Consider the following 17,987-nt stretch of genomic DNA (forward strand, 5'->3'; position numbering starts at 1 on the left):
TACGAGCTATCAATCCGCCAATGGCTGGTCGTCAAGTGTCGCTCGGCCTGCACCAGTCCACGACAGTCGGGTTGAAGAGGCGGCGTTGCTGCTCAACTTTCAGTCTGGGGGCTCGCCGCGTGAGCCTACATCTCCCAACCTGGCCTTCCCGGGTCAGCGGCCACATGCCAATAGCTTCCCTCAGGATGTATATCGGCCGCGACCAGTGGAGACAGTGATGCAACCACAGCCACCTCTCTTGCCTCCTTTCGATCCCCTGGATGCCCGCCAACTTCCGCCGATGCTTCCCTCTCCTCAAAAGACGATTGATGACAACGGATCCAGTCCGCGATACTCCGCATACAAGCCCAGCTCGACCGGCGATATCGTTATGCCTGATGTGGATGGCTACTCAGACCTGTCAAGTCAGCCTGTCATGCAAACCCACACGCCTCCAGAAGATGCTAGTACTGATATCGCCTTGAGCGAGACTTCCCAGCCGCCGAAACGACGCGGAAGAGGCTGGCCGAAGGGGAAGCCTAGAGGATCTGGTGCGCGGAAGACCATGGTCGAGAAGCTCGTTGCGAAGCGCACTGCGACACGTAAAAAGGGACTAGCGAAGGGCAAGGGTGATGACGTGAACAACGAACGTCCCGATACCCCCCAACCCCGGCGCAAAAGCTTCAGTGATATTGGACAATCCGGATTATCCATCGACGGTCCTTTCACTCAAATCCGAGCGAGGTCCGTGCCCGCAGAGACGCCGATGCTGATCCACGAAGTCAGCAATTCCAGGCCCATGCGTCGCAAGAATGCTGTCAAAGTTGATATCATCTGCGCTGGCTGCGAAACTACACGAGCGACGAGCTCCCATGGCGAACTCGACGAATGGATCTCCTGCAACGGCTGCAAGAACTGGTTCCACATCGACTGCGCAGGCTTTAAGAAAGCCCACGAAGTACGAGACGTGGACAAGTATTTCTGCGCCACTTGCGAGCCGGAGCATGGGAAAACAACATTTGTCCGGAAGAGCGCCCGCGCCCACACTTCAGTGGATTATGCGGAGTTACAACGAGGCGTGCTGAAGACGAGCGAGGAGAGTGCGGAGCACCATTACATCCAACCCATCAAAGACGGCACTTTCGTGTTTGACGAAGAAACATTTCCAAGAATGCGGCCCGAAATGGTGACCAAGGAGTTCTTTGAGAGGAGCAGCACGTTCGTTGAGCCGATCTGCATTCCTGCTGAGTGGAATCCGCGGCCTTGGGAAAAAAGAAGGGCGGAGACTTTTGGACCTGGTGTTGACGGTACCGCATCCGCATCTGACGACATCTTGGCAGAGCTCAATGCGGAAGAATTCGAGTACGACGCCATCCCGGACCTGGGCCAGGATGGTCTCGACATGATCATGCCGGAAGGTCTGACAGTGCGCCAAGTCTGCGGTCTCGTTGGTCCCGAAACGCCGATCGACGTGATTGATGTCAAGACGCAGAACACCGGTGCCAAATGGAATCTGAGCCGCTGGGCAGATTACTACGATGAAGTCGGCGAAGAAAAAGCGATTCGCAACGTCATCAGCCTGGAAGTGTCCCAGACAAAACTTGGGCGTCTCCTGCAACGGCCGAAGCTTGTGCGAGACATCGATCTGCAGGATGATGTTTGGCCTCAAGAAGAAATCGACAAAGGCAAATTCCCCAAGGTCCAATTCTACTGCCTCATGTCTGTTGCGGACAGCTACACCGATTTCCACATCGACTTCGGAGGAAGCAGCGTGTACTACCACATCCTCAAGGGCAAGAAGACGTTCTTCTTCATCCCACCGAAAGCGAAACATCTCAAGGCGTACGAGGAATGGAACGACAGTCCACAGCAGAATTTCACCTTCCTGCCCAGCATCACAAATGAATGCTACAGGGTGGATTTGAGTGAAGGAGATACCATGCTCATTCCGTCTGGCTGGATCCACGCAGTCTGGACACCCGAGGACAGTCTAGTAATTGGCGGCAACTTCCTCAACAGGATGTCGTACAAAAATCAGTTCAAGGTGGTTGAAATTGAGAAGGCCAACGAAACGCCACTGAAGTTCCGCTACCCACACTTTCAGAAGATCATGTGGTATACAGCCATCAAGTACCTTCGAGAGGATCCACTACCAGAAGCTGTGAGCCAGCTGTTCTACGAAGGCAAGCGATTCGAGAGAGAGGTTCCCGTGTGGGCGGACTTTGACGGCGAGATCGCAAACAATGACATGCGGCCAGGTGCGGACAACGCTCGGTTTTACAGTCAAGCTGAGGTCGAAGGTCTGCCAGACCTTGTCAACTTCATCTTCCGCACCGTCATGCTCGTCATGGGACGCGTAGAGGGCATCTCTGCCGATCGCATGAAGAGAGTGAACATCTCCATTCCAAAAGGTCACGGCGAGCCGCTCGAGCTGGCAAAGACCTTTGCTCTCTGGGTTGCGTGGAAGCGGGGGAATGAGGATCCGCCTGCCTGGGCTCATCCCGATGCTGTCCTGCCTAGTTCTAAGGAAGAAGGCCCACCCAAGAAACTGTCTGAGAGGAAGTTGAAAGAGCTGGAGCGAAAGGAGGCAATCGCTGCGTGGCGAGTGGCTCCCGATCGACAGAGTGCGCGGGTCATGACGAAGGAGGCCAAGAAAGATGCTGAAGTCGATGCCGATGCTATGCAAGGCGTTGTCAAGCACGAGAGCTCGTCGCCAGCTTCTGCGGCTCACGTGAACCAACAACCGCCACTCGCACAATACCAGAATGTGGCGTACGCTATGCCACAGCAGCTCGACCAAATGGTGCCCGGGCTCCCAGGTCATCATCTTAGCACGCCGAAGACCTCGGTTCTCGGACCTAAGCGCGTGGCCTGTGATGCGTGCCGAAAGCGACGTATCCGGTGTAAGCATAAGGATCAAGTCCAGCAAACCACCCCGAGCCAGAGCAGCCCTCCCACAGGTGGTAGCGTTGCCTTTCGAGCTCAGCTGGCATCGGAGCTGCATGAGGATATCGTGGTCACGCCGTCGAAGCCGGTACAGGTACAGCCTTCGAATGTGATGCGTGCAATGCCAGATGGTCATGCGAGTGCCGCGGAATACTCCTACGGGTTTGGGGACAGCCAGCAGACTGCAGGCAATCTACAAAGCAACGCGCCACAGCCGGGAACGAATGCGTACATCAGTGCCAACATCCCCATGACCATGAACGGGGTGCCCATTTTTGGAGAAGTGCCAAAGCGCGGCAGAAGCAAGGCTTGTGCCGAGTGTCGCAAGTCGAAGGTTTGTGTGCCCGAGTGTCGTGTTGCATCTCGTGGTTACTGACCCCCATGAACAGCGGCGATGTATTCACGACGAGAGCGGGAACGTCGATCCGGTCAAGGCGGCTGAGAACCCGGTTCCAAGGGGCACCGTTTCGGTGAAGAAGGCTGACGTTCCTCCGGAGGAAGGCGGATCGATGCTCCTCGCTCAGGCGTCTGAAGATACCTTGACCCATTCCCCAGTGACGAACGCTCAATTCCTGCCGGGCCGCGGAGTGTTGAAGCCACAGAGCCTTGCGTATAAGCAAGCCAAACCCTCGAAGGCAGCGAAACCGGCTCGCAAGTCTCATCCTGCAGCGGGCGGTCGTTTGTCTGCCACCTTCGAACAGTCAGCCCATCAAGAGGAACAGAGCGAGCCGCCTATCGACCCCAGCCTCTTTTCCATGGACGCCAATCCGCACAGCAATGCAGCATATGCGAACCCCCATATAACTTACCACGTCGAAGAGCCGAGCACCAATTACAACGAGCAGCAGTCGTACGAGATCCCGTCGCTCGAGCAGATCGCGAACGAAGTCTTGGTGGACTTGAATGGGAATGAGCATTCTGAGCAGAACCCCGCACGACAGCCAGGCGCGCATTCAAAGGAGGACAGAAAGGCTGACAGTGCTATCTTCATCGAGAAGACGGATCTTCCAAATGGCCAAGACCCATCCGGCATGGAAGTAGATGTCGAGCCAAGCCTAGCAACCGCGTTAGCAACGTCAGGGCTTCCAACAACAGGAGACGTGGCAGAGGACGCAGTAGCCCGTCCCTCTGTGGAAATTCATCATTCTACCGCTCCACAAGCCGCCGCAGCTGTCTCCACAACGCACGAGACATTACCACCCCAACCGCAGAGTGCCGCCAAAGCCGATCTCCCACTCTACCAACCTCCTGCATCGCTCTCCCAGTCCCCAGAAATGGGCAAAACCCAGCCCACACTTCCGAACGGCGTGACGCACCCGGCGCAAGACTCATCACCCCCTGCTCTGACTGCCTCGACCTCCTTGAAGCGCAAGCGTGATTCCACCTCTGCCACGCCGGGCGCGAAGGGCGGCAGCGCCAATGGCAGCAAGCGAATGAAGACCGAGGAGATCACAGACACGGCCGGTCTGAGCGAGGAGGAGAAGCGCAGTCTGGAGCTGGCGAAGATGTTGCAGCAGGAGGACCTTGGGCTGCGGAGGAGAAGCAAGTAGTGCTTGCGCGGTGGAGTGAGGTTTGGGCGAGAAGGTCTTTGATGGCTCTTGAGGAGAGGACGTCCCTTTATCATTGGCGAGGGTCGGTACCTGATGAAGTGAGATGATTGAGCGAGATGGTTTACGACTAGCTGCTTGCCAGCATCATCGCTCGTTTGACAGGCGCTAGCTAGGAAGTAATGATGACTCCTGGTCCCAGGCACAGCCGATCCTATTCCTTCAAGGGCATTTCTATCAACTGTCACGCCCGACCCACTCCGACGAGAGGTGTCAATTTCGACGCCACGAAGCTACTAAGCTACCTCCCTAGCCAGGCTGTCAGCATTAGGGCAGCGACAGCCGATCATCCATATAAGTATTAACCTCTCCATCGTACATTTCACGCCGTCTGTTTTGTGCAATAATCCGCACTAGACAACCGCCCATCCCAAGCATGCTCGACCTCAAACCCCACCCGGCGCTGCTCATCATCGACATGCAGAATGGCTTCTGCCACAAGGAGGGCAGTTTCAGGCGAGTTTCTGTCCTCGACATCGCCACCACCCAACATCTAACAAACGCAGCAAAGTCGGCATCCCAACGGCGAATGCGAGAGCCATCGTCCCGCAGATCCAGCGCCTTCGCACCGCGTGCAGAGAACACGGCATCCCCGTCATTTACGCTCGCTACGGGATGAAGCCGGATTACTCGGTGCGTGGACCTCCCAGTCGAACTCTGCGTTGGAGATGTCAAGAAAAACTCACACGATACCAGGACGCGGGCCTCGAATTCGAACCGGAAGGCGGCGCCGAAATCCTAGCCCTCGGCGGCTTCGTCCGCGGCACATGGGACACGGCTATCCTCGACGAACTCACGCCGGCGCCGGACGAGGTAGTGATTGACAAGAACCGCAGCTCCATGTTCTTCGGGACGAATTTGGAGGCGGTGTTGCGGGACAAGGGCGTTGACCACGTGCTTGTGACGGGGGTGGCGTCGCACGTTTGCGTCGAGTGCACGGCGCGCGATGCGTGGAGTCATGCGTTTTGGACGACGACGGTGCGGGATGCGACGGCTGCGTCGGACGTGGCGTTGCATGAGGCGAGTATGAAGAATATGCAGTGTTTTGGGGGCACGGCGGGGACGGAAGAGGTGGTGGAGGCGGTGGGGAGGTTGAAGACGAGGTCGTGAACGTGGTACGTGATTTGCTGGGAGGAGGTGTAGGGTCGTTAGAACTCCATGGGATCCCCTCCGGCCCCTGCTTCTTCCCTTTCGCGCTTGCCTCTTCCTTCCTCCTTCAGTAATGTCGCCACGTGCCCTCGGAAGTACTCCACGTATGGCTTCAGTCCGGTCTTCTGCCAGTCGAGCACCTTTGCCCTCTCCTCCTCGCTCATGGAAGCATTCTTCGCATCCCAGTCGTCAATCTCCTGCAACAACTGCGTGACAGTAGGCACCTCAAAGGGATCGAAGTCGTCTAGTCTCCTCACGTCAATCGGCACGCATACTCGCCCGGTGCCAGGATGTATCACGAAGGGGGACTTGAGCAAATGGTTGAGTTTCTTCGAGACTTCGGCATCGAGACGCGGATAGGTGTATTCCAGACGGATGTCTTGTTTGGCGTCTACGAGTTGTTTCGTTGTCAGCGTGGAGAGGTTGCCCGCTTCCGCTACCGTGTCAATGTCGGCCCATTTCTGGTTGGAGCTGCGGTTTGGCGCGCTGTCCCATTTCTTTTGGAGTGCTGCTGTGAGTGTCTTGTCCGGTAAGAGATTGAGCAGCTTTTCCGCCTGCTCGGAAGACTGCCAGGGATCTTGATCTGCCAGAACGTCCGTCTGGAAGTGGGGATTGAGGATCTTGAGACTCCTGTCGATGTGTGGATGCAGAGGACGCCGTATGCCCAGTCCCTTCTTGCCATGCTCGCTTCCTCGCAGCAGTTCCAAGTAGCCCGCGATCGACTTCCTCTTCGCATCGTCCATCTCTCGCGCTCGCTTGTCGCTGATCCAAGCGTGAGCACCTCTTCGTCCAGAGTAGACCCATAGAATATGCTGGAAGCCAAAGTCTTCTCGCAACGCCCCATCGACAACCTTGACAGCCATGACGATGAAGCGCCAGCATTTATGACAGATACTGGCGCCGGAGCAGCACGTTCGGATGGGATCGTAGTCCGTCATATCGATATCGAATACCAACTCTTTCATCACAGGGCGGAAGGAGCTGGCTGATCGCATCGTCTTTCGCTCACGCGGGTTCATGCTGTATTGCGGGCCGATTTCGAATCGGGTGGGAGTCATTTGAAGGCACTGTTTGCGGAACAGATCGGCCGAGGCGAAAGATTGGTAGCGGATGTAGGCATCGTTGGGGAGGACGAAAGCGAACTCGCGATTCTGAAAGTCTGGCTGTGGCGAAGCGGCATGGTTGAGCCATTGGAAGAGCGGGCGGAAGGGGAAGAGGCGTTGATAGAACTGGCGGAGGGTTTCGGGCTCGGAGTATTGGGCTTTGGGTGCGGCTTGCGGAGCTGGTTGGGAGCTGTCATCCGCCCGGGTCTGCACGCTGGAGGAGAACTCGTCATCGTCGTCGTCATCAAACAGTTCGTCGAGTTTCGCTGGTGCGGCGTTGGTCTGCTTCGATTCTGGCTCCTCCACGTCACTACTCTGCGCATCTGTATCCAGCGAGGTAGTGGGCGGTGCGTCTGGGAGGACTTCAGCCTCGCTGTTGAGCGCAGGCAGCTCTTGGCTGGACTCTGGTGATACTGCGTGAGGCATTGTGATTTGTGAGGGGACGCAGAGACGACGGTCAGTGTCGAGGCTCGAGTTAAAGTGAATTGCGGGAGACGCGTTGATGTTAGACGCGAGCACATCACGCGTCGGGATGAAGTAAGCCATGCTCAAAGTTACGCGGTAATGGTATTCAATCTGCGCCACGCTTCAAAAAGTCATGCTTTACGGCAGAGCTCACTACACTACGTCCAGAAGAACTGGTGTGTATTGTGCACCGCTTCGCTCCAAAACTGCCGTCTTTCGTTCCAGTCGAGAAGCTCGAGAGCCGCTGAATCATTCAACTGTTCTGCAATGTCTCGTGGTATTTTGCCCAAGGTGTTCTGCAGCTTTGGATCCGCCCCATGTCGAAGCAATACTGATGCGACATCCAGCTTCCTCAATGCGATGGCTCTGTGCAACGGACTGCCGAGGCCCTTTACCCCATACAAAGACCATGCCGGCTCGACTCCGTCGAACCTTAAGCGGTTGGGCGATGCACCTCGTTTCAGCAGTAACGTCGTCACTTCGCACGCCTTGTCTTTGCGCTCGACGGCCCAATTGAGCACGTCACCGCGGTGTACATCGCCACCGCGAGATAAGAGCATCTCGATGACTTTCGTATCTCCTCCAAGTGCAGCTCTAGATAGCGGAGTGTCGTATTCGTCGCCGGCGTTCGGATCCGCGCCGTGTTCGAGTAGCCACGTGAGCAGCTCTTTGTTATGAACGGCGTATCTAGAATGTGATTAGCAGCGATACGCATGCTGGCGTGATGACTTACCCCAACGCCGTTGGTCCCGCCATTTCGATTTGTTCGTTGATATCCCACCCATTCCACAAGAAAGCTTCGAAGCTCTTGATAGAACCAACTTCCAAAGCCTGCATGATCGGCAGCGTGTCGTAGTGGCTAGCCGCGATCAGTAGTGACACAATGTCGGATCGTGCATGGCGGATAGCAGTCAAAAGAGCGTCAACGGTCAGGGCAGAGGAGATGGACTCCAATGGTTTCAATAATGCCTGCCAGAGTGCGAGTATGGTGAAAACGGCTGGCAGGGAGCCTCGCACGACAGCAGCTTCTAGATCAGCCGCCGTCGGCACTATGCGTGTCTCATCGGTATGCTCAAGCTCGTCTTGGCTCGGCTGCAGTACGTTATACATGGTAATGAGTTGATAGTGTGATTTGAGGACATTGCATTGATGTAACCTCAGTGCGTGCAAGACGTTCCAATGCAGGAGCGTCCGTAGTTGGAAAGTACGCTTCGATGTGCGGGGCGACGCCTTCCGCCCCCGTCGCTCCTCTCCTGCCTATCCCGCCCAACGCAATTTCACCGGCATGTGCAGTGACAATGATGGAGGAAGTGGTAGATGGCGATGGATGGATATCAGATGATTCGAGCTTTTACGGTGAGTCCTCCAACCTTGCTTCACCGACATGGCCGCTGAGATGCCTGCAGGAGACGAGACCACACAAGCTCAATGGGAGCAGGAAGCTGCACGAACCTTGAAGCTACCACACGACCCTTTTGCACACGTAGCAAAACGACGGAAACTTGATCCCGCAGTCAAGGGAAAGGATGATAACGTCCTCACTTTCCTCAGATCAAGGCCGCAGATAGCCTCCATGAGAGAAGTAGCCGCAACTACACCCGCCGCCAAAAGGACATCTAAGAGGAACCTCAACGGCGATGAAGCAGCGGACCTCCTCTACAGTGATCGATTCAAGGGCCACGCAGCCGCTCGACAGCAAGACGAAACCGTCAATGCCTTTCTCAAACGACTCCCGGTCGCTGATCCCGCGACTGCAAACGCCGGGCCGTGGCTGTGGGTTAGCAGCTCACAGATCCCTCGGGCCCAGAAGCAACACGCGAAACGCGAGGATGTCGACGCTTTCATCGAGCAGGGTGAGAGCCTACTAGAAGCCTTCATCAAACGGAGAAGCACTGTGGAAGCGGAGAACCACGGCAAAGCGCCCGCGACAATCACTCGCTATATGCGTCCGCACCGTGACAAGCTGGAGAACGACTTGCTTTCTGCGGCAGTATCAACAGGCACGACTTGCGGCAAATGGATGCTGTTCCCCAGTTCCGAAGACTTGCCTCGTTTCTGGCGAGTGGTTGCGGAGGCCACGGCGGAAGGGAAGCTCGGCCCGGTCTCGAAAGTCGGCACATACGATCCTTTGGACAAAAAGGATGCGACGCTCATCTGTGTGTACACCTACGACTTCACGGACAACGACGACGTTCGACGGGTCCTGGATCAACTGGTTGAGCTCGGACTGTGCAGAAGGGACGGAAAGCCGATCTACTACAAATGCGACGCTTACACGTATCTCGGCATTGCGTCGGAGAACACGTACAAGTTGCGAGCGAGTTTGTTCTCGAGTGGAGAGGTGCTGAAGAATGAGGCGAAGGTGTTGGAAGATGGGCAGATTTTGCGGGGACAGAGGAAGAGTACGGCTACTGACAGTTTCTTTGCGTTGTGACATGGTTGCCGTCGATAATGACTGCTGAGGAGGGAATGCGATGGTCTCTTATGGCCTTGTCTGAACGAGGGGAATCAGCTTTCATTGATGAACGACCTTTCAATGGCATCCATAATTTCTTGTGCGCAGCAGTGAGATATATCTCGGCGAGCTCCGACTGCCAGAGCCTTCCCGATCAGGCCAGGCGTCAGCGCAAGCCTGACCGTTTACATAATGAAATCCACAGCAATGGCTGCGACACCTCGCTACTCCAATATATATAGGTACTCGACCTTGCACCTAGACCGATTCGAACTCCATGACAGCATTTGCGACGAGCGAGGCCTGTAGTAGCCATTTCCATACCCAACGGCTTGGGTAGGTCCTCAGACTGCCGTTCGTTGCTCCGTCTTCCTCATTGCTGCTGTCCCTCCCGACCCAGCGACTCTCTTTGGTTTCGTATGGCATCTCCGCATTAACCCGGAACACACCCTCATACTCGTATGTTTGACGCCAGACTCTACACTTCGTGCATTCGGGCAGCATGGCACCGCATTCCACGAGCTCACAGCCACCCTCCGGCGATGCCGAACCACAACCAACCTCCACCACCTCCCCCTCCGAAATCACCGTCCTCGCCTCCTCCCGCGCAGTCATCAACAGCAAAGTCACCCCCGCAACCATCGTCCTCTCCACCCGCACCGGCAAAATCACCTCCATCACCCCCTCAGTCCTCCCGCCATCCTCCTTCCCCGCGGGAACAACATACAAAGACCACACCCCACACATCCTCCTCCCGGGCCTGGTCGACGCGCACGTCCACCTCAACGAGCCCGGGCGAACGGAATGGGAGGGCTTCTGGCACGGCACGCGCGCGGCGGCGTTCGGAGGCGTGACGACGGTGATCGATATGCCTTTGAACGCCATCCCGCCTACGACCACGGTAGCGGGGATGAAAGAGAAGGTGGCAGCTGCGAGGGGCCAGTGTTGGGTGGATGTGGGGTTTTATGGAGGCATCATTCCCGGAAACGTCGGGGAGTTGAAGCCGTTGATTCAAGAGGGGGTGAGGGGATTCAAGGGGTTTCTGATTGACAGTGGGGTGGAGGAGTTTCCGGCCATTTCGCCGGAGGACATGAGGAAGGTGTTTGTGGAGTTGGCCGATGAGCCGACGACGGTCATGTTTCATGCGGAGATGCTGCCGCCAGTTGCTGCTGCAGGGGGAGAAGCCGCACCCTCTGGACCTCCGGAACTATACCAGACGTTTCTGGATTCGCGCCCAGCGACTTTCGAGACTTGCGCAATCTCGGAGATCATCAACAACGCACACCTGGCGCCGAACCTCCCACTACATATTGTGCATCTATCTGCGATAGAGGCGATCCCGTTACTTCGGAAAGCGCAGCAAGCTGGTATCAAAATCACGGCGGAAACGTGCTTCCACTATCTCAGCCTGGCGGCCGAACGGGTACAAGCGGGAGACACACGACACAAGTGCTGCCCACCGATACGAAGCCAGTCAAACCAGGATGGACTATGGCACGAGCTGCTGGAGGCAGGCGGGGTGATATCGACGGTGGTATCGGATCACTCGCCCTGCACCCCGGACCTCAAGCTGCTCGCTTCCCACATCCCACCTGCCAGCCGCGATGCAAAAGCAAGCGGGCGTACGGCATCGAACCAAGGCGATTTCATGTCGGCATGGGGCGGGGTGTCTTCGGTTGGGTTGGGTCTCAGCATCCTCTGGACAGAAGCAAGTCGGCGTCAGCTTGATCAGAACCAGACGATACTGGACATTGTGAACTGGTGCTGCATCAACACCGCCAAGCAGGTTGGACTAGAAGCAAGAAAGGGAGACTTGAGAGTGGGCATGGACGGCGATATTGCGGTTTTTGACGACGAGGCGGAGTTTGAAGTGGGGCCTCGAACGATGTTGTTCAGGAACAAGTGCTCGCCATACGAAGGCAAGGTGTTGAAGGGAGTGGTGCAGGAGACGTGGGTGAGGGGGAAGAAGGCGCATAGCAGAGCGGATGGGTTTGGGGAGAGGATGGGGCCGATGGGGGAGTTGATACTGGAGAGAAGGGAGAAGAAGGCAATCAGGTAGTGGCGTAGAGTGAGTGAGTGAATGAATGACAGATATGATGATTCGTGACGAGCATTTGATGTCTTTGAAGCCTCGAGTTTGTTCGGCGGCGGCCCGCACGGGCCCGAAAAAGGCTAAATCGGCGAGGAGGTATAAATACGCCCGAGCTCTTCCATCCTCCGACGTCTGTTGCTGACTGTAAATTCCGCATCGAGCCCTACATTCTTCCGTTTCCTCCTCCCCGTTGGGCAAGAAACAAACATCCGACTTGGCAGTCTGAGCCTTGCCATCCTCTCCACAGTGCAGCACAAGTAGCCCACGCGGCGCAACGTTCTTTCCCCGCTCGGCACGCGATCATTCTCGCCCTTTCTCGTGCTTCCGCTGGCCAAGGGCAAACGATGTCTTCATAGTCCACGCCACGTTGGATCTCCTCCACTCCACCCTCAATCAATCCCCACGAATCATGTGATCAAACACCATCACCACCATCGCTACCCCAATGCGACTCTACACCCCCGACTCCCTACTGTACCCCATCACAGTCACGAAGCTGCTCCGCCGCCCCGGCGACGACATCGAGCAGAACACCCCCCTCTTCACCTACCACTACCAGAGCGTCGTCAGCGTCTGGGACAAGGACCAGCGCGAAGATGTCGAGCAGACCGCCACCCTCTACGCCGACTTCGAGAGCGAGTTCGAAGGCTCCGTCCTCAGCCTAGACATCCAACGCGGCCAGGTGTTGACCGCGCGCACCTACGTCGGCGAGATCGACGAGCCCTGCAAGCATGAGGTGCAATATGGGGGGATTTGCGCCAATTGCGGCAAGGACATGACGACGGTGCAGTACAATTCGACGGCGCGGGGAACGGATCGCGCGACGGTCAATACGGTGCATGGACATACACAGCTGCTCGTGTCGCAAGAGCAGGCGAGCAGAGCAGACGAAGAGGCGAAGCGGCGCCTGCTGGATGCGCGGAAGCTGAGTCTCGTCGTGGATCTGGATCAGACCATCATTCACGCCACGGTCGATCCCACTGTGGCGGAGTGGCAGCGCGATCCCTCGAATCCGAACTACGATGCCGTGAAAGATGTGGAAGCCTTCCAGCTGGTGGACGATGGGCCGGGGGCTAGGGGCTGCTGGTACTACATCAAACTCCGACCAGGCCTGGAAGACTTTCTAGAAACGATTTCGCAGTTCTACGAACTACACATCTACACCATGGGCACGCGGGCGTACGCGCAGAACATCGCCAAGATCATCGATCCGCAGCACAAGATTTTCGGCGAGCGCATCTTGTCGCGCGACGAGAGTGGGAGTATGACTGCGAAGAATCTCAAGCGGCTGTTTCCCGTCGACACGAAGATGGTGGTGATTATCGACGATCGTGGCGACGTGTGGCATTGGAGTCCGAACCTTCTCAAGGTTAGCCCGTATGACTTCTTCGTGGGCATTGGGGATATCAATAGTAGTTTCCTCCCCAAGCGACCCGAGTTGGAGGCCAAGCCGGTCAAATCGAGCAAGACGGAGCAACAGCCTGCAAAAGAAGTTTCGGGAGACGCACCAAAGGCCGAGCCATCCGGCGCCGAGGGAAAAGCAGCAAACGGAGAGGTGTCTGCCGTGGATCGCATGGTGTCTATGGCCGGAAAGCAAGACGAAGGTAGCATCAAAGAGAAAGCGGAAGAGCAAGACGAGCAACTCAACGCACAGCTGCAAGACCGCCCACTGCTGCAGAAGCAAAAGATTTTGGACGCCGCGGAAGAAGAAGCCAAGACTTCGCCAGCAGTGGAGGCAGCTGGGGACCTTCTCGCAGAAAACGGAGAAGACGGACAAGACTCCTCCTCCGCCGCAGACCAACACCCGTCCAAATACCGCCACAATCTCCTACAAGACGACGACACGGAGCTCCACTACCTCGGCCAAAGTCTCCGCAACATTCACACCGCCTACTTCGACGAATACCAGCGCAAGACGGCCGGCGCCAAAGGCGGCCGCATCGCCGACCTGCGCCCCGGCCCTGCCAAGAAGCGCTCCCTCGACGAATTCGACCACATCCCCGACGCCGCAGTCATCGTAGCGAGCATGAAGCAGCGCGTGCTGGCCGGCGTGCACCTCGTCTTCTCCGGCGTGGTGCCGCTCGGCGTCGACATCCAGACGCACGACACGGCCATTTGGGCCAAGTCGTTTGGCGCCAGCATTAGCGAGAACATCACCAAGCGCACGACGCACGTCATTGCGTCGCCGGAGCGGCGGACGGCCAAGGTGCGCCAGGCGGCGAAGAAGAAGGGGCGCATTGCGATTGTCAGCCAGGCGTGGCTGTATGCTTGCTTCACGCAATGGAGGCGCGTAGACGAGGAGCCCTACCGCATCCACTCCGTTGCGCCTGCCAACGGCGGCGTGGGATTACCAGATAGCTTCGAAGGCAAGGACGAGGCGCTACTCTCTTCCTCCGACGGAGAGGCAACGCTTACAGAGGAGGAGGAAGACGACGATCTGGACAGCGGGCCGAACACGCCCAACGGCTTGGATCTGCGCCTCGCCGTCGCCGCCGAGCACGTCGAGGATGCAGAGGAGCTGGCGCGCTTCATGCCCAGCGAGGAACGCGCGGACAGCAGTCCCACGGAAGAGGAAGTCCCCGACTACTGGGGCGATATCAACGACGAACTAGCGGACTTTCTCGGCTCGGAAGCGGACGACGACGACGACGAAGATGGCGGCAGCGGCGGCGGCGGCGGGGAGAGTGACGGCGAGAGCGTGAAGAGCGATGCCTCGTCGTCGGGTTTGAGGACTCCGTCTCGCGGCGCGAAGAAGAGGAAGAGGGATCCTGCTGAGGCTGCGGATGGGGTGGGCGATGAGGATGGTGGGGGAGCGGGGGCGGGTAGTAGATTGCAGAAGAGGAAGCGCGAGGCTGCTGCTAGGACGAGCAGTTTGACGCAGATGGCTAAGGCGCCCTCGAGTCATGCTTCGACGCCTGCTGCTGCTACTACTACTGCCGCCGATGGTGATGTCGACGACGGCGTAGATGAGGCGGCCACGGCGGCGGAAGCAGCAGAAGAAGAAGAAGACGATAGTCTGGAAGCGATGCTCGCCGCCGAGATGGAGAGGCAAAGCGATGTGGAGTGAAAAGGCTCGAGCTCCATCGCGACCGACGAACACGTGTGATATTTTGATGCTTGTTGCTTGCATAGCGCGGACTTGTCTGTCTTGCTAGATTCTCTCGGTTGTATCCTGTTGTGTGGCAAGACCCCTTCTTTCCCACATATTTCTCTCAATCCCATTCCGCAGAGCCGATTATGTTCCTTCCAACGCCCTTGTCCACCTCCCATTCGCTCGAGATATGCTCACCCATCAGAATTCCATTCTCCCCATATTGCCAGATTACAATGATTACATGCATGTAGGTAGGTAGGTAGGAAAGGCGGCAAAGCCCGCCTACCCACCCGTCCTCAATCGAAGGCCCGCTCCAACCGAGTGCAGATGCATTGTCGTCCCGCCGCACCTTCCACCCCACCCCAGGTACCCAAACCCGATAGAATGCCACCTGCAACAATGCCCATTCGACACGAGAAAAAAAGTCGGATATAACTCTTGCGAACGAAAAGATGCTCTAGTCGTCCCGCTTGACCGGCCGATTGAGCGCCATGCTGGCGGTGAAATGCTCAAAGGTGGCAACGGCTTGTTTGCGCCAGGTGTCCGAGGGGCAGCGGACGTGGGAGGAGGCCTTTTTGTGCAGGGAGACGCCGGCGGCTTTGGTTGTTCTCGCCGGCGTTGTGGTTCGCTTCTTTGCGTGTGCTGGTGATTGCGAGGGCGATTTCGGTGTTGCGGAGGAGGAGGAGGATAAGGAGGAGCTGTGGGTGTTATTTTTTGAATTGGAGGATAGATGGTTGGTTGGGGAACTCACCCTGTCTTCTGATCCACGTTCTCCAGCACCTTCATGAACGACGGCTTCAGACTGACTTGATAGGCCAGCCTTTCGGTGAAGACGTGACTCAACACAGCCTGGCAAGCGGGGATAGACCCGAACAAAAAGCCGCCGATAAAAAAGAGTCCCGCCTCCGCCACACCGCCCAAAGGCCCAAAAAGCCTCCGACTGTACCCATCGCTCCTCTGCTCGTGCTGCTTGCCCTCATCGCACTCGTCCAGCAAGCCAGCTTCGCGCATCTCCTGCTCTCGCAGCGAGAGGCACAGATGGTGGTACTGCGCGTAGCGGTAGAAGTAGACGCAGATGAGCGACCAGCCGGCGAAGCGGCACAGGCCGGAAATGCGGAGGGCGAGGGCGAGGTGGTGGGGCACGGAGGCGCCGGCGAGGAGGTCGTAGATGGTGGTGGTGGCGAGGATGAGGGCGAGGTGCACGGGCACGAAGTGCGCTTCGAAGAGGCTGTTGAGCAGGGTGCACAGGTTGCGGAAGTGGATGGGCTTGTTGTAAGCGTGGGGGAAGGGTTGGGGGTGTCGCGTGGCTTGCGGGCTTGGGGGCGTGCATTTGATGATGGGCGTGGGGAGGGCGGCGCCGTTGGGGCTGCAGACGGCGGAGATGGCGTTGACGAGGAGGTGTTTGGTGTGCAGAACGGTGTCCAGCAGATCGGGCGAGGCGCCGAAACTCATTCTTCGTCGTCTCTCGAACATGCTGATAGTCTGTCGAATGGCATAGCCCGTGTCCAAGGAACCCCACATGTGCCGGAGCGCTTGCTTGTAGCGCGCTTTGAGGCCATCCACGTATCCACTGAAGCCAGTGCCGTCGCTGCTGACGTCGCACTGACTCGCGGCGGCGTAGACGACCTTGACGTTGAGATTGCCCGACAAAGCAAAGAAGCACTTCAAATACATGTGCATGTCTTCGCCGATGGCATCGGGCCCGGTGTCCCATCCGCCCACATTCTCCGCCAGAACCATTGGCAGAGAATAGACGGAGGTGGGAATGCAGATGTTCGAGCCGTCGTATAGATTGGAAATGCCGGCGCCGGCCCAAATCATGTCGGATGTGCGCACTGGGAGGGGGACTTCGTGGATATTGCGATCAAAGACGATCGGAGGCACGTAGATGGTCTCGGCGCTCGTTTCGGGGAAGCGATGGTGATATTGTGCGACTTGAGAAAAGTAGCGAGCGGAGAGGTGAGTGTCGGCTGCAATTTTGTCAAAAAAAAAATTGGTTGCAGTGGACGAGCGGATGAAACTCACAATCCATGGTGGTCATTATAACCTCTCCTTTGCTGGCATTGGCGTAGTCTTTGAAAGCTTGCTTGGCAGCCCAGCTCTCGTTGCTGCTTTTGCCCTGTGCTTCGCCAGGGATACCAAACGGGTGAATGGTGTAGCTCATGCGGTAAAAGGAGCTCTGGAAAGCTCGAATCAAGTTGGCCGCCTTCTTATCGGAATGCTCCTCCTTGGCCTCCATTGCAAGATAGATCTGTCACAGTCAGCGCGGCACACAAAATCAGGGATACTGGTGTAAAGATGCTCCTCACATGATATGCACTGCGAGCCTGCCAATGGCTGCCCAAGACCTTCAACGTCTCCTCCATCGTCTCGACGGACTCCTTGTAGGCGGGAATGATGATGACGAACTTCAGCGACGACGCGGCCTCGCCCTTCTCCAGGGTCTGCTTCTTGTACGCCTCTGCAACGGCCACGCTCTCCTTCATCCTCTTCATAACATCTCCAATAGCCCAGCACAGTCTCGCAGGAAACAAGACGGGGGCGATGTGGATGAATAGCGTGTACACGGCCAGCACGAGCTGCGAGGTGGCAGCCGCAGCACCGAGCCTGCTGCCATCCTGTTTGGTGTTGGGCGCGACGATCAACGAGACGAAGAGGAGAAAGAGCACGCCGAGCACGCTGATGGCGGGAATGCAGCGCGTCAGGTAGGCGTAGGTGGAGGCGCTCATGGTGAGCCGGAGACGGGGTTGCTGTGGGCGGCGAGGGAAGCTCACATGTCCAGCAGGCAGGAAGAGATGCACGGCGGCGGAGTGGAGGAGGGTGAGAAGGAGAAGCAGGGACAGGAGCAGGGCGCCATTGAGGGGGAGGCCGACGGGCGGCGACTCGTAAAAAAGTGGACGGCCCATGGATGGCTCGCCCTCGCCGCCTCCCTCCTAGGCTCCCCTTCTCCCACTCGTCCACACGAGCCACAAAGCACCCGACCGGCGTGTCAAGGCGGCCGCGCGAAATACGTCGAAAAAAGGGTCTCGATAAGGCTAGGTCGGCCGAGAGAAAGGGAAGCTGCAATGCACGCTGGTCCGAGCGGCGCGTGGGGAAA

The 17,987-nt window shown here is 57.4% G+C and overlaps 9 protein-coding genes across 9 annotated transcripts; 6 read left to right on the top strand and 3 right to left on the bottom strand.

Moving 5' to 3' along the window:
- Positions 1–544: 544 nt before the first annotated feature.
- BDY17DRAFT_243120 (uncharacterized protein) lies at positions 545–3,434 on the top strand (the record flags this gene model as incomplete). The annotated part of the gene is made up of 3 exons (XM_033730403.1): positions 545–3,003; positions 3,163–3,259; positions 3,315–3,434. Coding segments are annotated over 3 exons (2,676 nt in total), but the record flags the coding sequence as incomplete, so codon positions are not given.
- A 1,474-nt stretch (positions 3,435–4,908) lies between these two features.
- On the top strand, positions 4,909–5,642 carry BDY17DRAFT_320002 (Isochorismatase-like protein; the record flags this gene model as incomplete). Its single annotated transcript, XM_033736367.1, has 3 exons — positions 4,909–4,981; positions 5,044–5,165; positions 5,229–5,642. 3 exons carry the CDS (start codon positions 4,909–4,911, stop codon positions 5,640–5,642), a joined length of 609 nt encoding a protein of 202 aa, XP_033594027.1.
- A 38-nt stretch (positions 5,643–5,680) lies between these two features.
- BDY17DRAFT_244398 (eukaryotic-type DNA primase, catalytic subunit) lies at positions 5,681–7,210 on the bottom strand (the record flags this gene model as incomplete). Its single annotated transcript, XM_033730527.1, has 1 exon — positions 5,681–7,210. One exon carries the CDS (start codon positions 7,208–7,210, stop codon positions 5,681–5,683), a length of 1,530 nt encoding a protein of 509 aa, XP_033594028.1.
- Positions 7,211–7,407: 197 nt separating this feature from the next.
- On the bottom strand, positions 7,408–8,359 carry BDY17DRAFT_320004 (ankyrin repeat-containing domain protein; the record flags this gene model as incomplete). The annotated part of the gene is made up of 2 exons (XM_033736368.1): positions 7,408–7,936; positions 7,983–8,359. 2 exons carry the CDS (start codon positions 8,357–8,359, stop codon positions 7,408–7,410), a joined length of 906 nt encoding a protein of 301 aa, XP_033594029.1.
- Positions 8,360–8,501: 142 nt separating this feature from the next.
- BDY17DRAFT_289013 (uncharacterized protein) lies at positions 8,502–9,893 on the top strand. Its single transcript, XM_033732288.1, has one exon. It carries the CDS (start codon positions 8,634–8,636, stop codon positions 9,681–9,683), a length of 1,050 nt encoding a protein of 349 aa, XP_033594030.1. The 5' UTR covers positions 8,502–8,633; the 3' UTR covers positions 9,684–9,893.
- A 51-nt stretch (positions 9,894–9,944) lies between these two features.
- On the top strand, positions 9,945–11,812 carry BDY17DRAFT_289015 (uncharacterized protein). Its single transcript, XM_033732289.1, has one exon. It carries the CDS (start codon positions 10,207–10,209, stop codon positions 11,761–11,763), a length of 1,557 nt encoding a protein of 518 aa, XP_033594031.1. The 5' UTR covers positions 9,945–10,206; the 3' UTR covers positions 11,764–11,812.
- Positions 11,813–11,939: 127 nt separating this feature from the next.
- On the top strand, positions 11,940–14,901 carry BDY17DRAFT_274272 (uncharacterized protein). The gene is made up of 3 exons (XM_033731978.1): positions 11,940–14,137; positions 14,294–14,494; positions 14,597–14,901. The coding sequence occupies exons 1-3, from the start codon at positions 12,242–12,244 to the stop codon at positions 14,861–14,863; spliced, it is 2,364 nt and encodes a 787-aa protein (XP_033594032.1). The 5' UTR covers positions 11,940–12,241; the 3' UTR covers positions 14,864–14,901.
- A 47-nt stretch (positions 14,902–14,948) lies between these two features.
- Positions 14,949–15,588, top strand: BDY17DRAFT_12018 (uncharacterized protein). The gene is made up of 2 exons (XM_033729300.1): positions 14,949–15,137; positions 15,218–15,588. Exons 1-2 carry the CDS (start codon positions 15,034–15,036, stop codon positions 15,537–15,539), a joined length of 426 nt encoding a protein of 141 aa, XP_033594033.1. The 5' UTR covers positions 14,949–15,033; the 3' UTR covers positions 15,540–15,588.
- A 49-nt stretch (positions 15,589–15,637) lies between these two features.
- On the bottom strand, positions 15,638–17,619 carry BDY17DRAFT_244464 (glycosyl transferase family group 2-domain-containing protein; the record flags this gene model as incomplete). The annotated part of the gene is made up of 3 exons (XM_033730533.1): positions 15,638–16,860; positions 16,916–17,141; positions 17,200–17,619. 3 exons carry the CDS (start codon positions 17,617–17,619, stop codon positions 15,638–15,640), a joined length of 1,869 nt encoding a protein of 622 aa, XP_033594034.1.
- Positions 17,620–17,987: the final 368 nt, after the last annotated feature.

This window comes from Neohortaea acidophila, assembly GCF_010093505.1.
Source record: "Neohortaea acidophila strain CBS 113389 unplaced genomic scaffold BDY17scaffold_1, whole genome shotgun sequence".
Classification (NCBI taxonomy): Eukaryota; Fungi; Ascomycota; class Dothideomycetes; order Mycosphaerellales; family Teratosphaeriaceae; genus Neohortaea; species Neohortaea acidophila.

Coding starts and splice junctions, on each gene's coding strand:
- BDY17DRAFT_289013 (XM_033732288.1), top strand. CDS start 8,634: ATGGCCGCTGAGATGCCTGCAGGAGACGAGACCACACAAGCTCAATGG.
- BDY17DRAFT_289015 (XM_033732289.1), top strand. CDS start 10,207: ATGGCACCGCATTCCACGAGCTCACAGCCACCCTCCGGCGATGCCGAA.
- BDY17DRAFT_274272 (XM_033731978.1), top strand. CDS start 12,242: ATGCGACTCTACACCCCCGACTCCCTACTGTACCCCATCACAGTCACG. Junction 14,138..14,293: donor TTGCGCCTGCCAACGGCGGC/GTGGGATTACCA, acceptor GTCGCCGCCGAG/CACGTCGAGGATGCAGAGGA. Junction 14,495..14,596: donor GGGAGAGTGACGGCGAGAGC/GTGAAGAGCGAT, acceptor GTGGGCGATGAG/GATGGTGGGGGAGCGGGGGC.
- BDY17DRAFT_12018 (XM_033729300.1), top strand. CDS start 15,034: ATGTTCCTTCCAACGCCCTTGTCCACCTCCCATTCGCTCGAGATATGC. Junction 15,138..15,217: donor ATTACAATGATTACATGCAT/GTAGGTAGGTAG, acceptor AACCGAGTGCAG/ATGCATTGTCGTCCCGCCGC.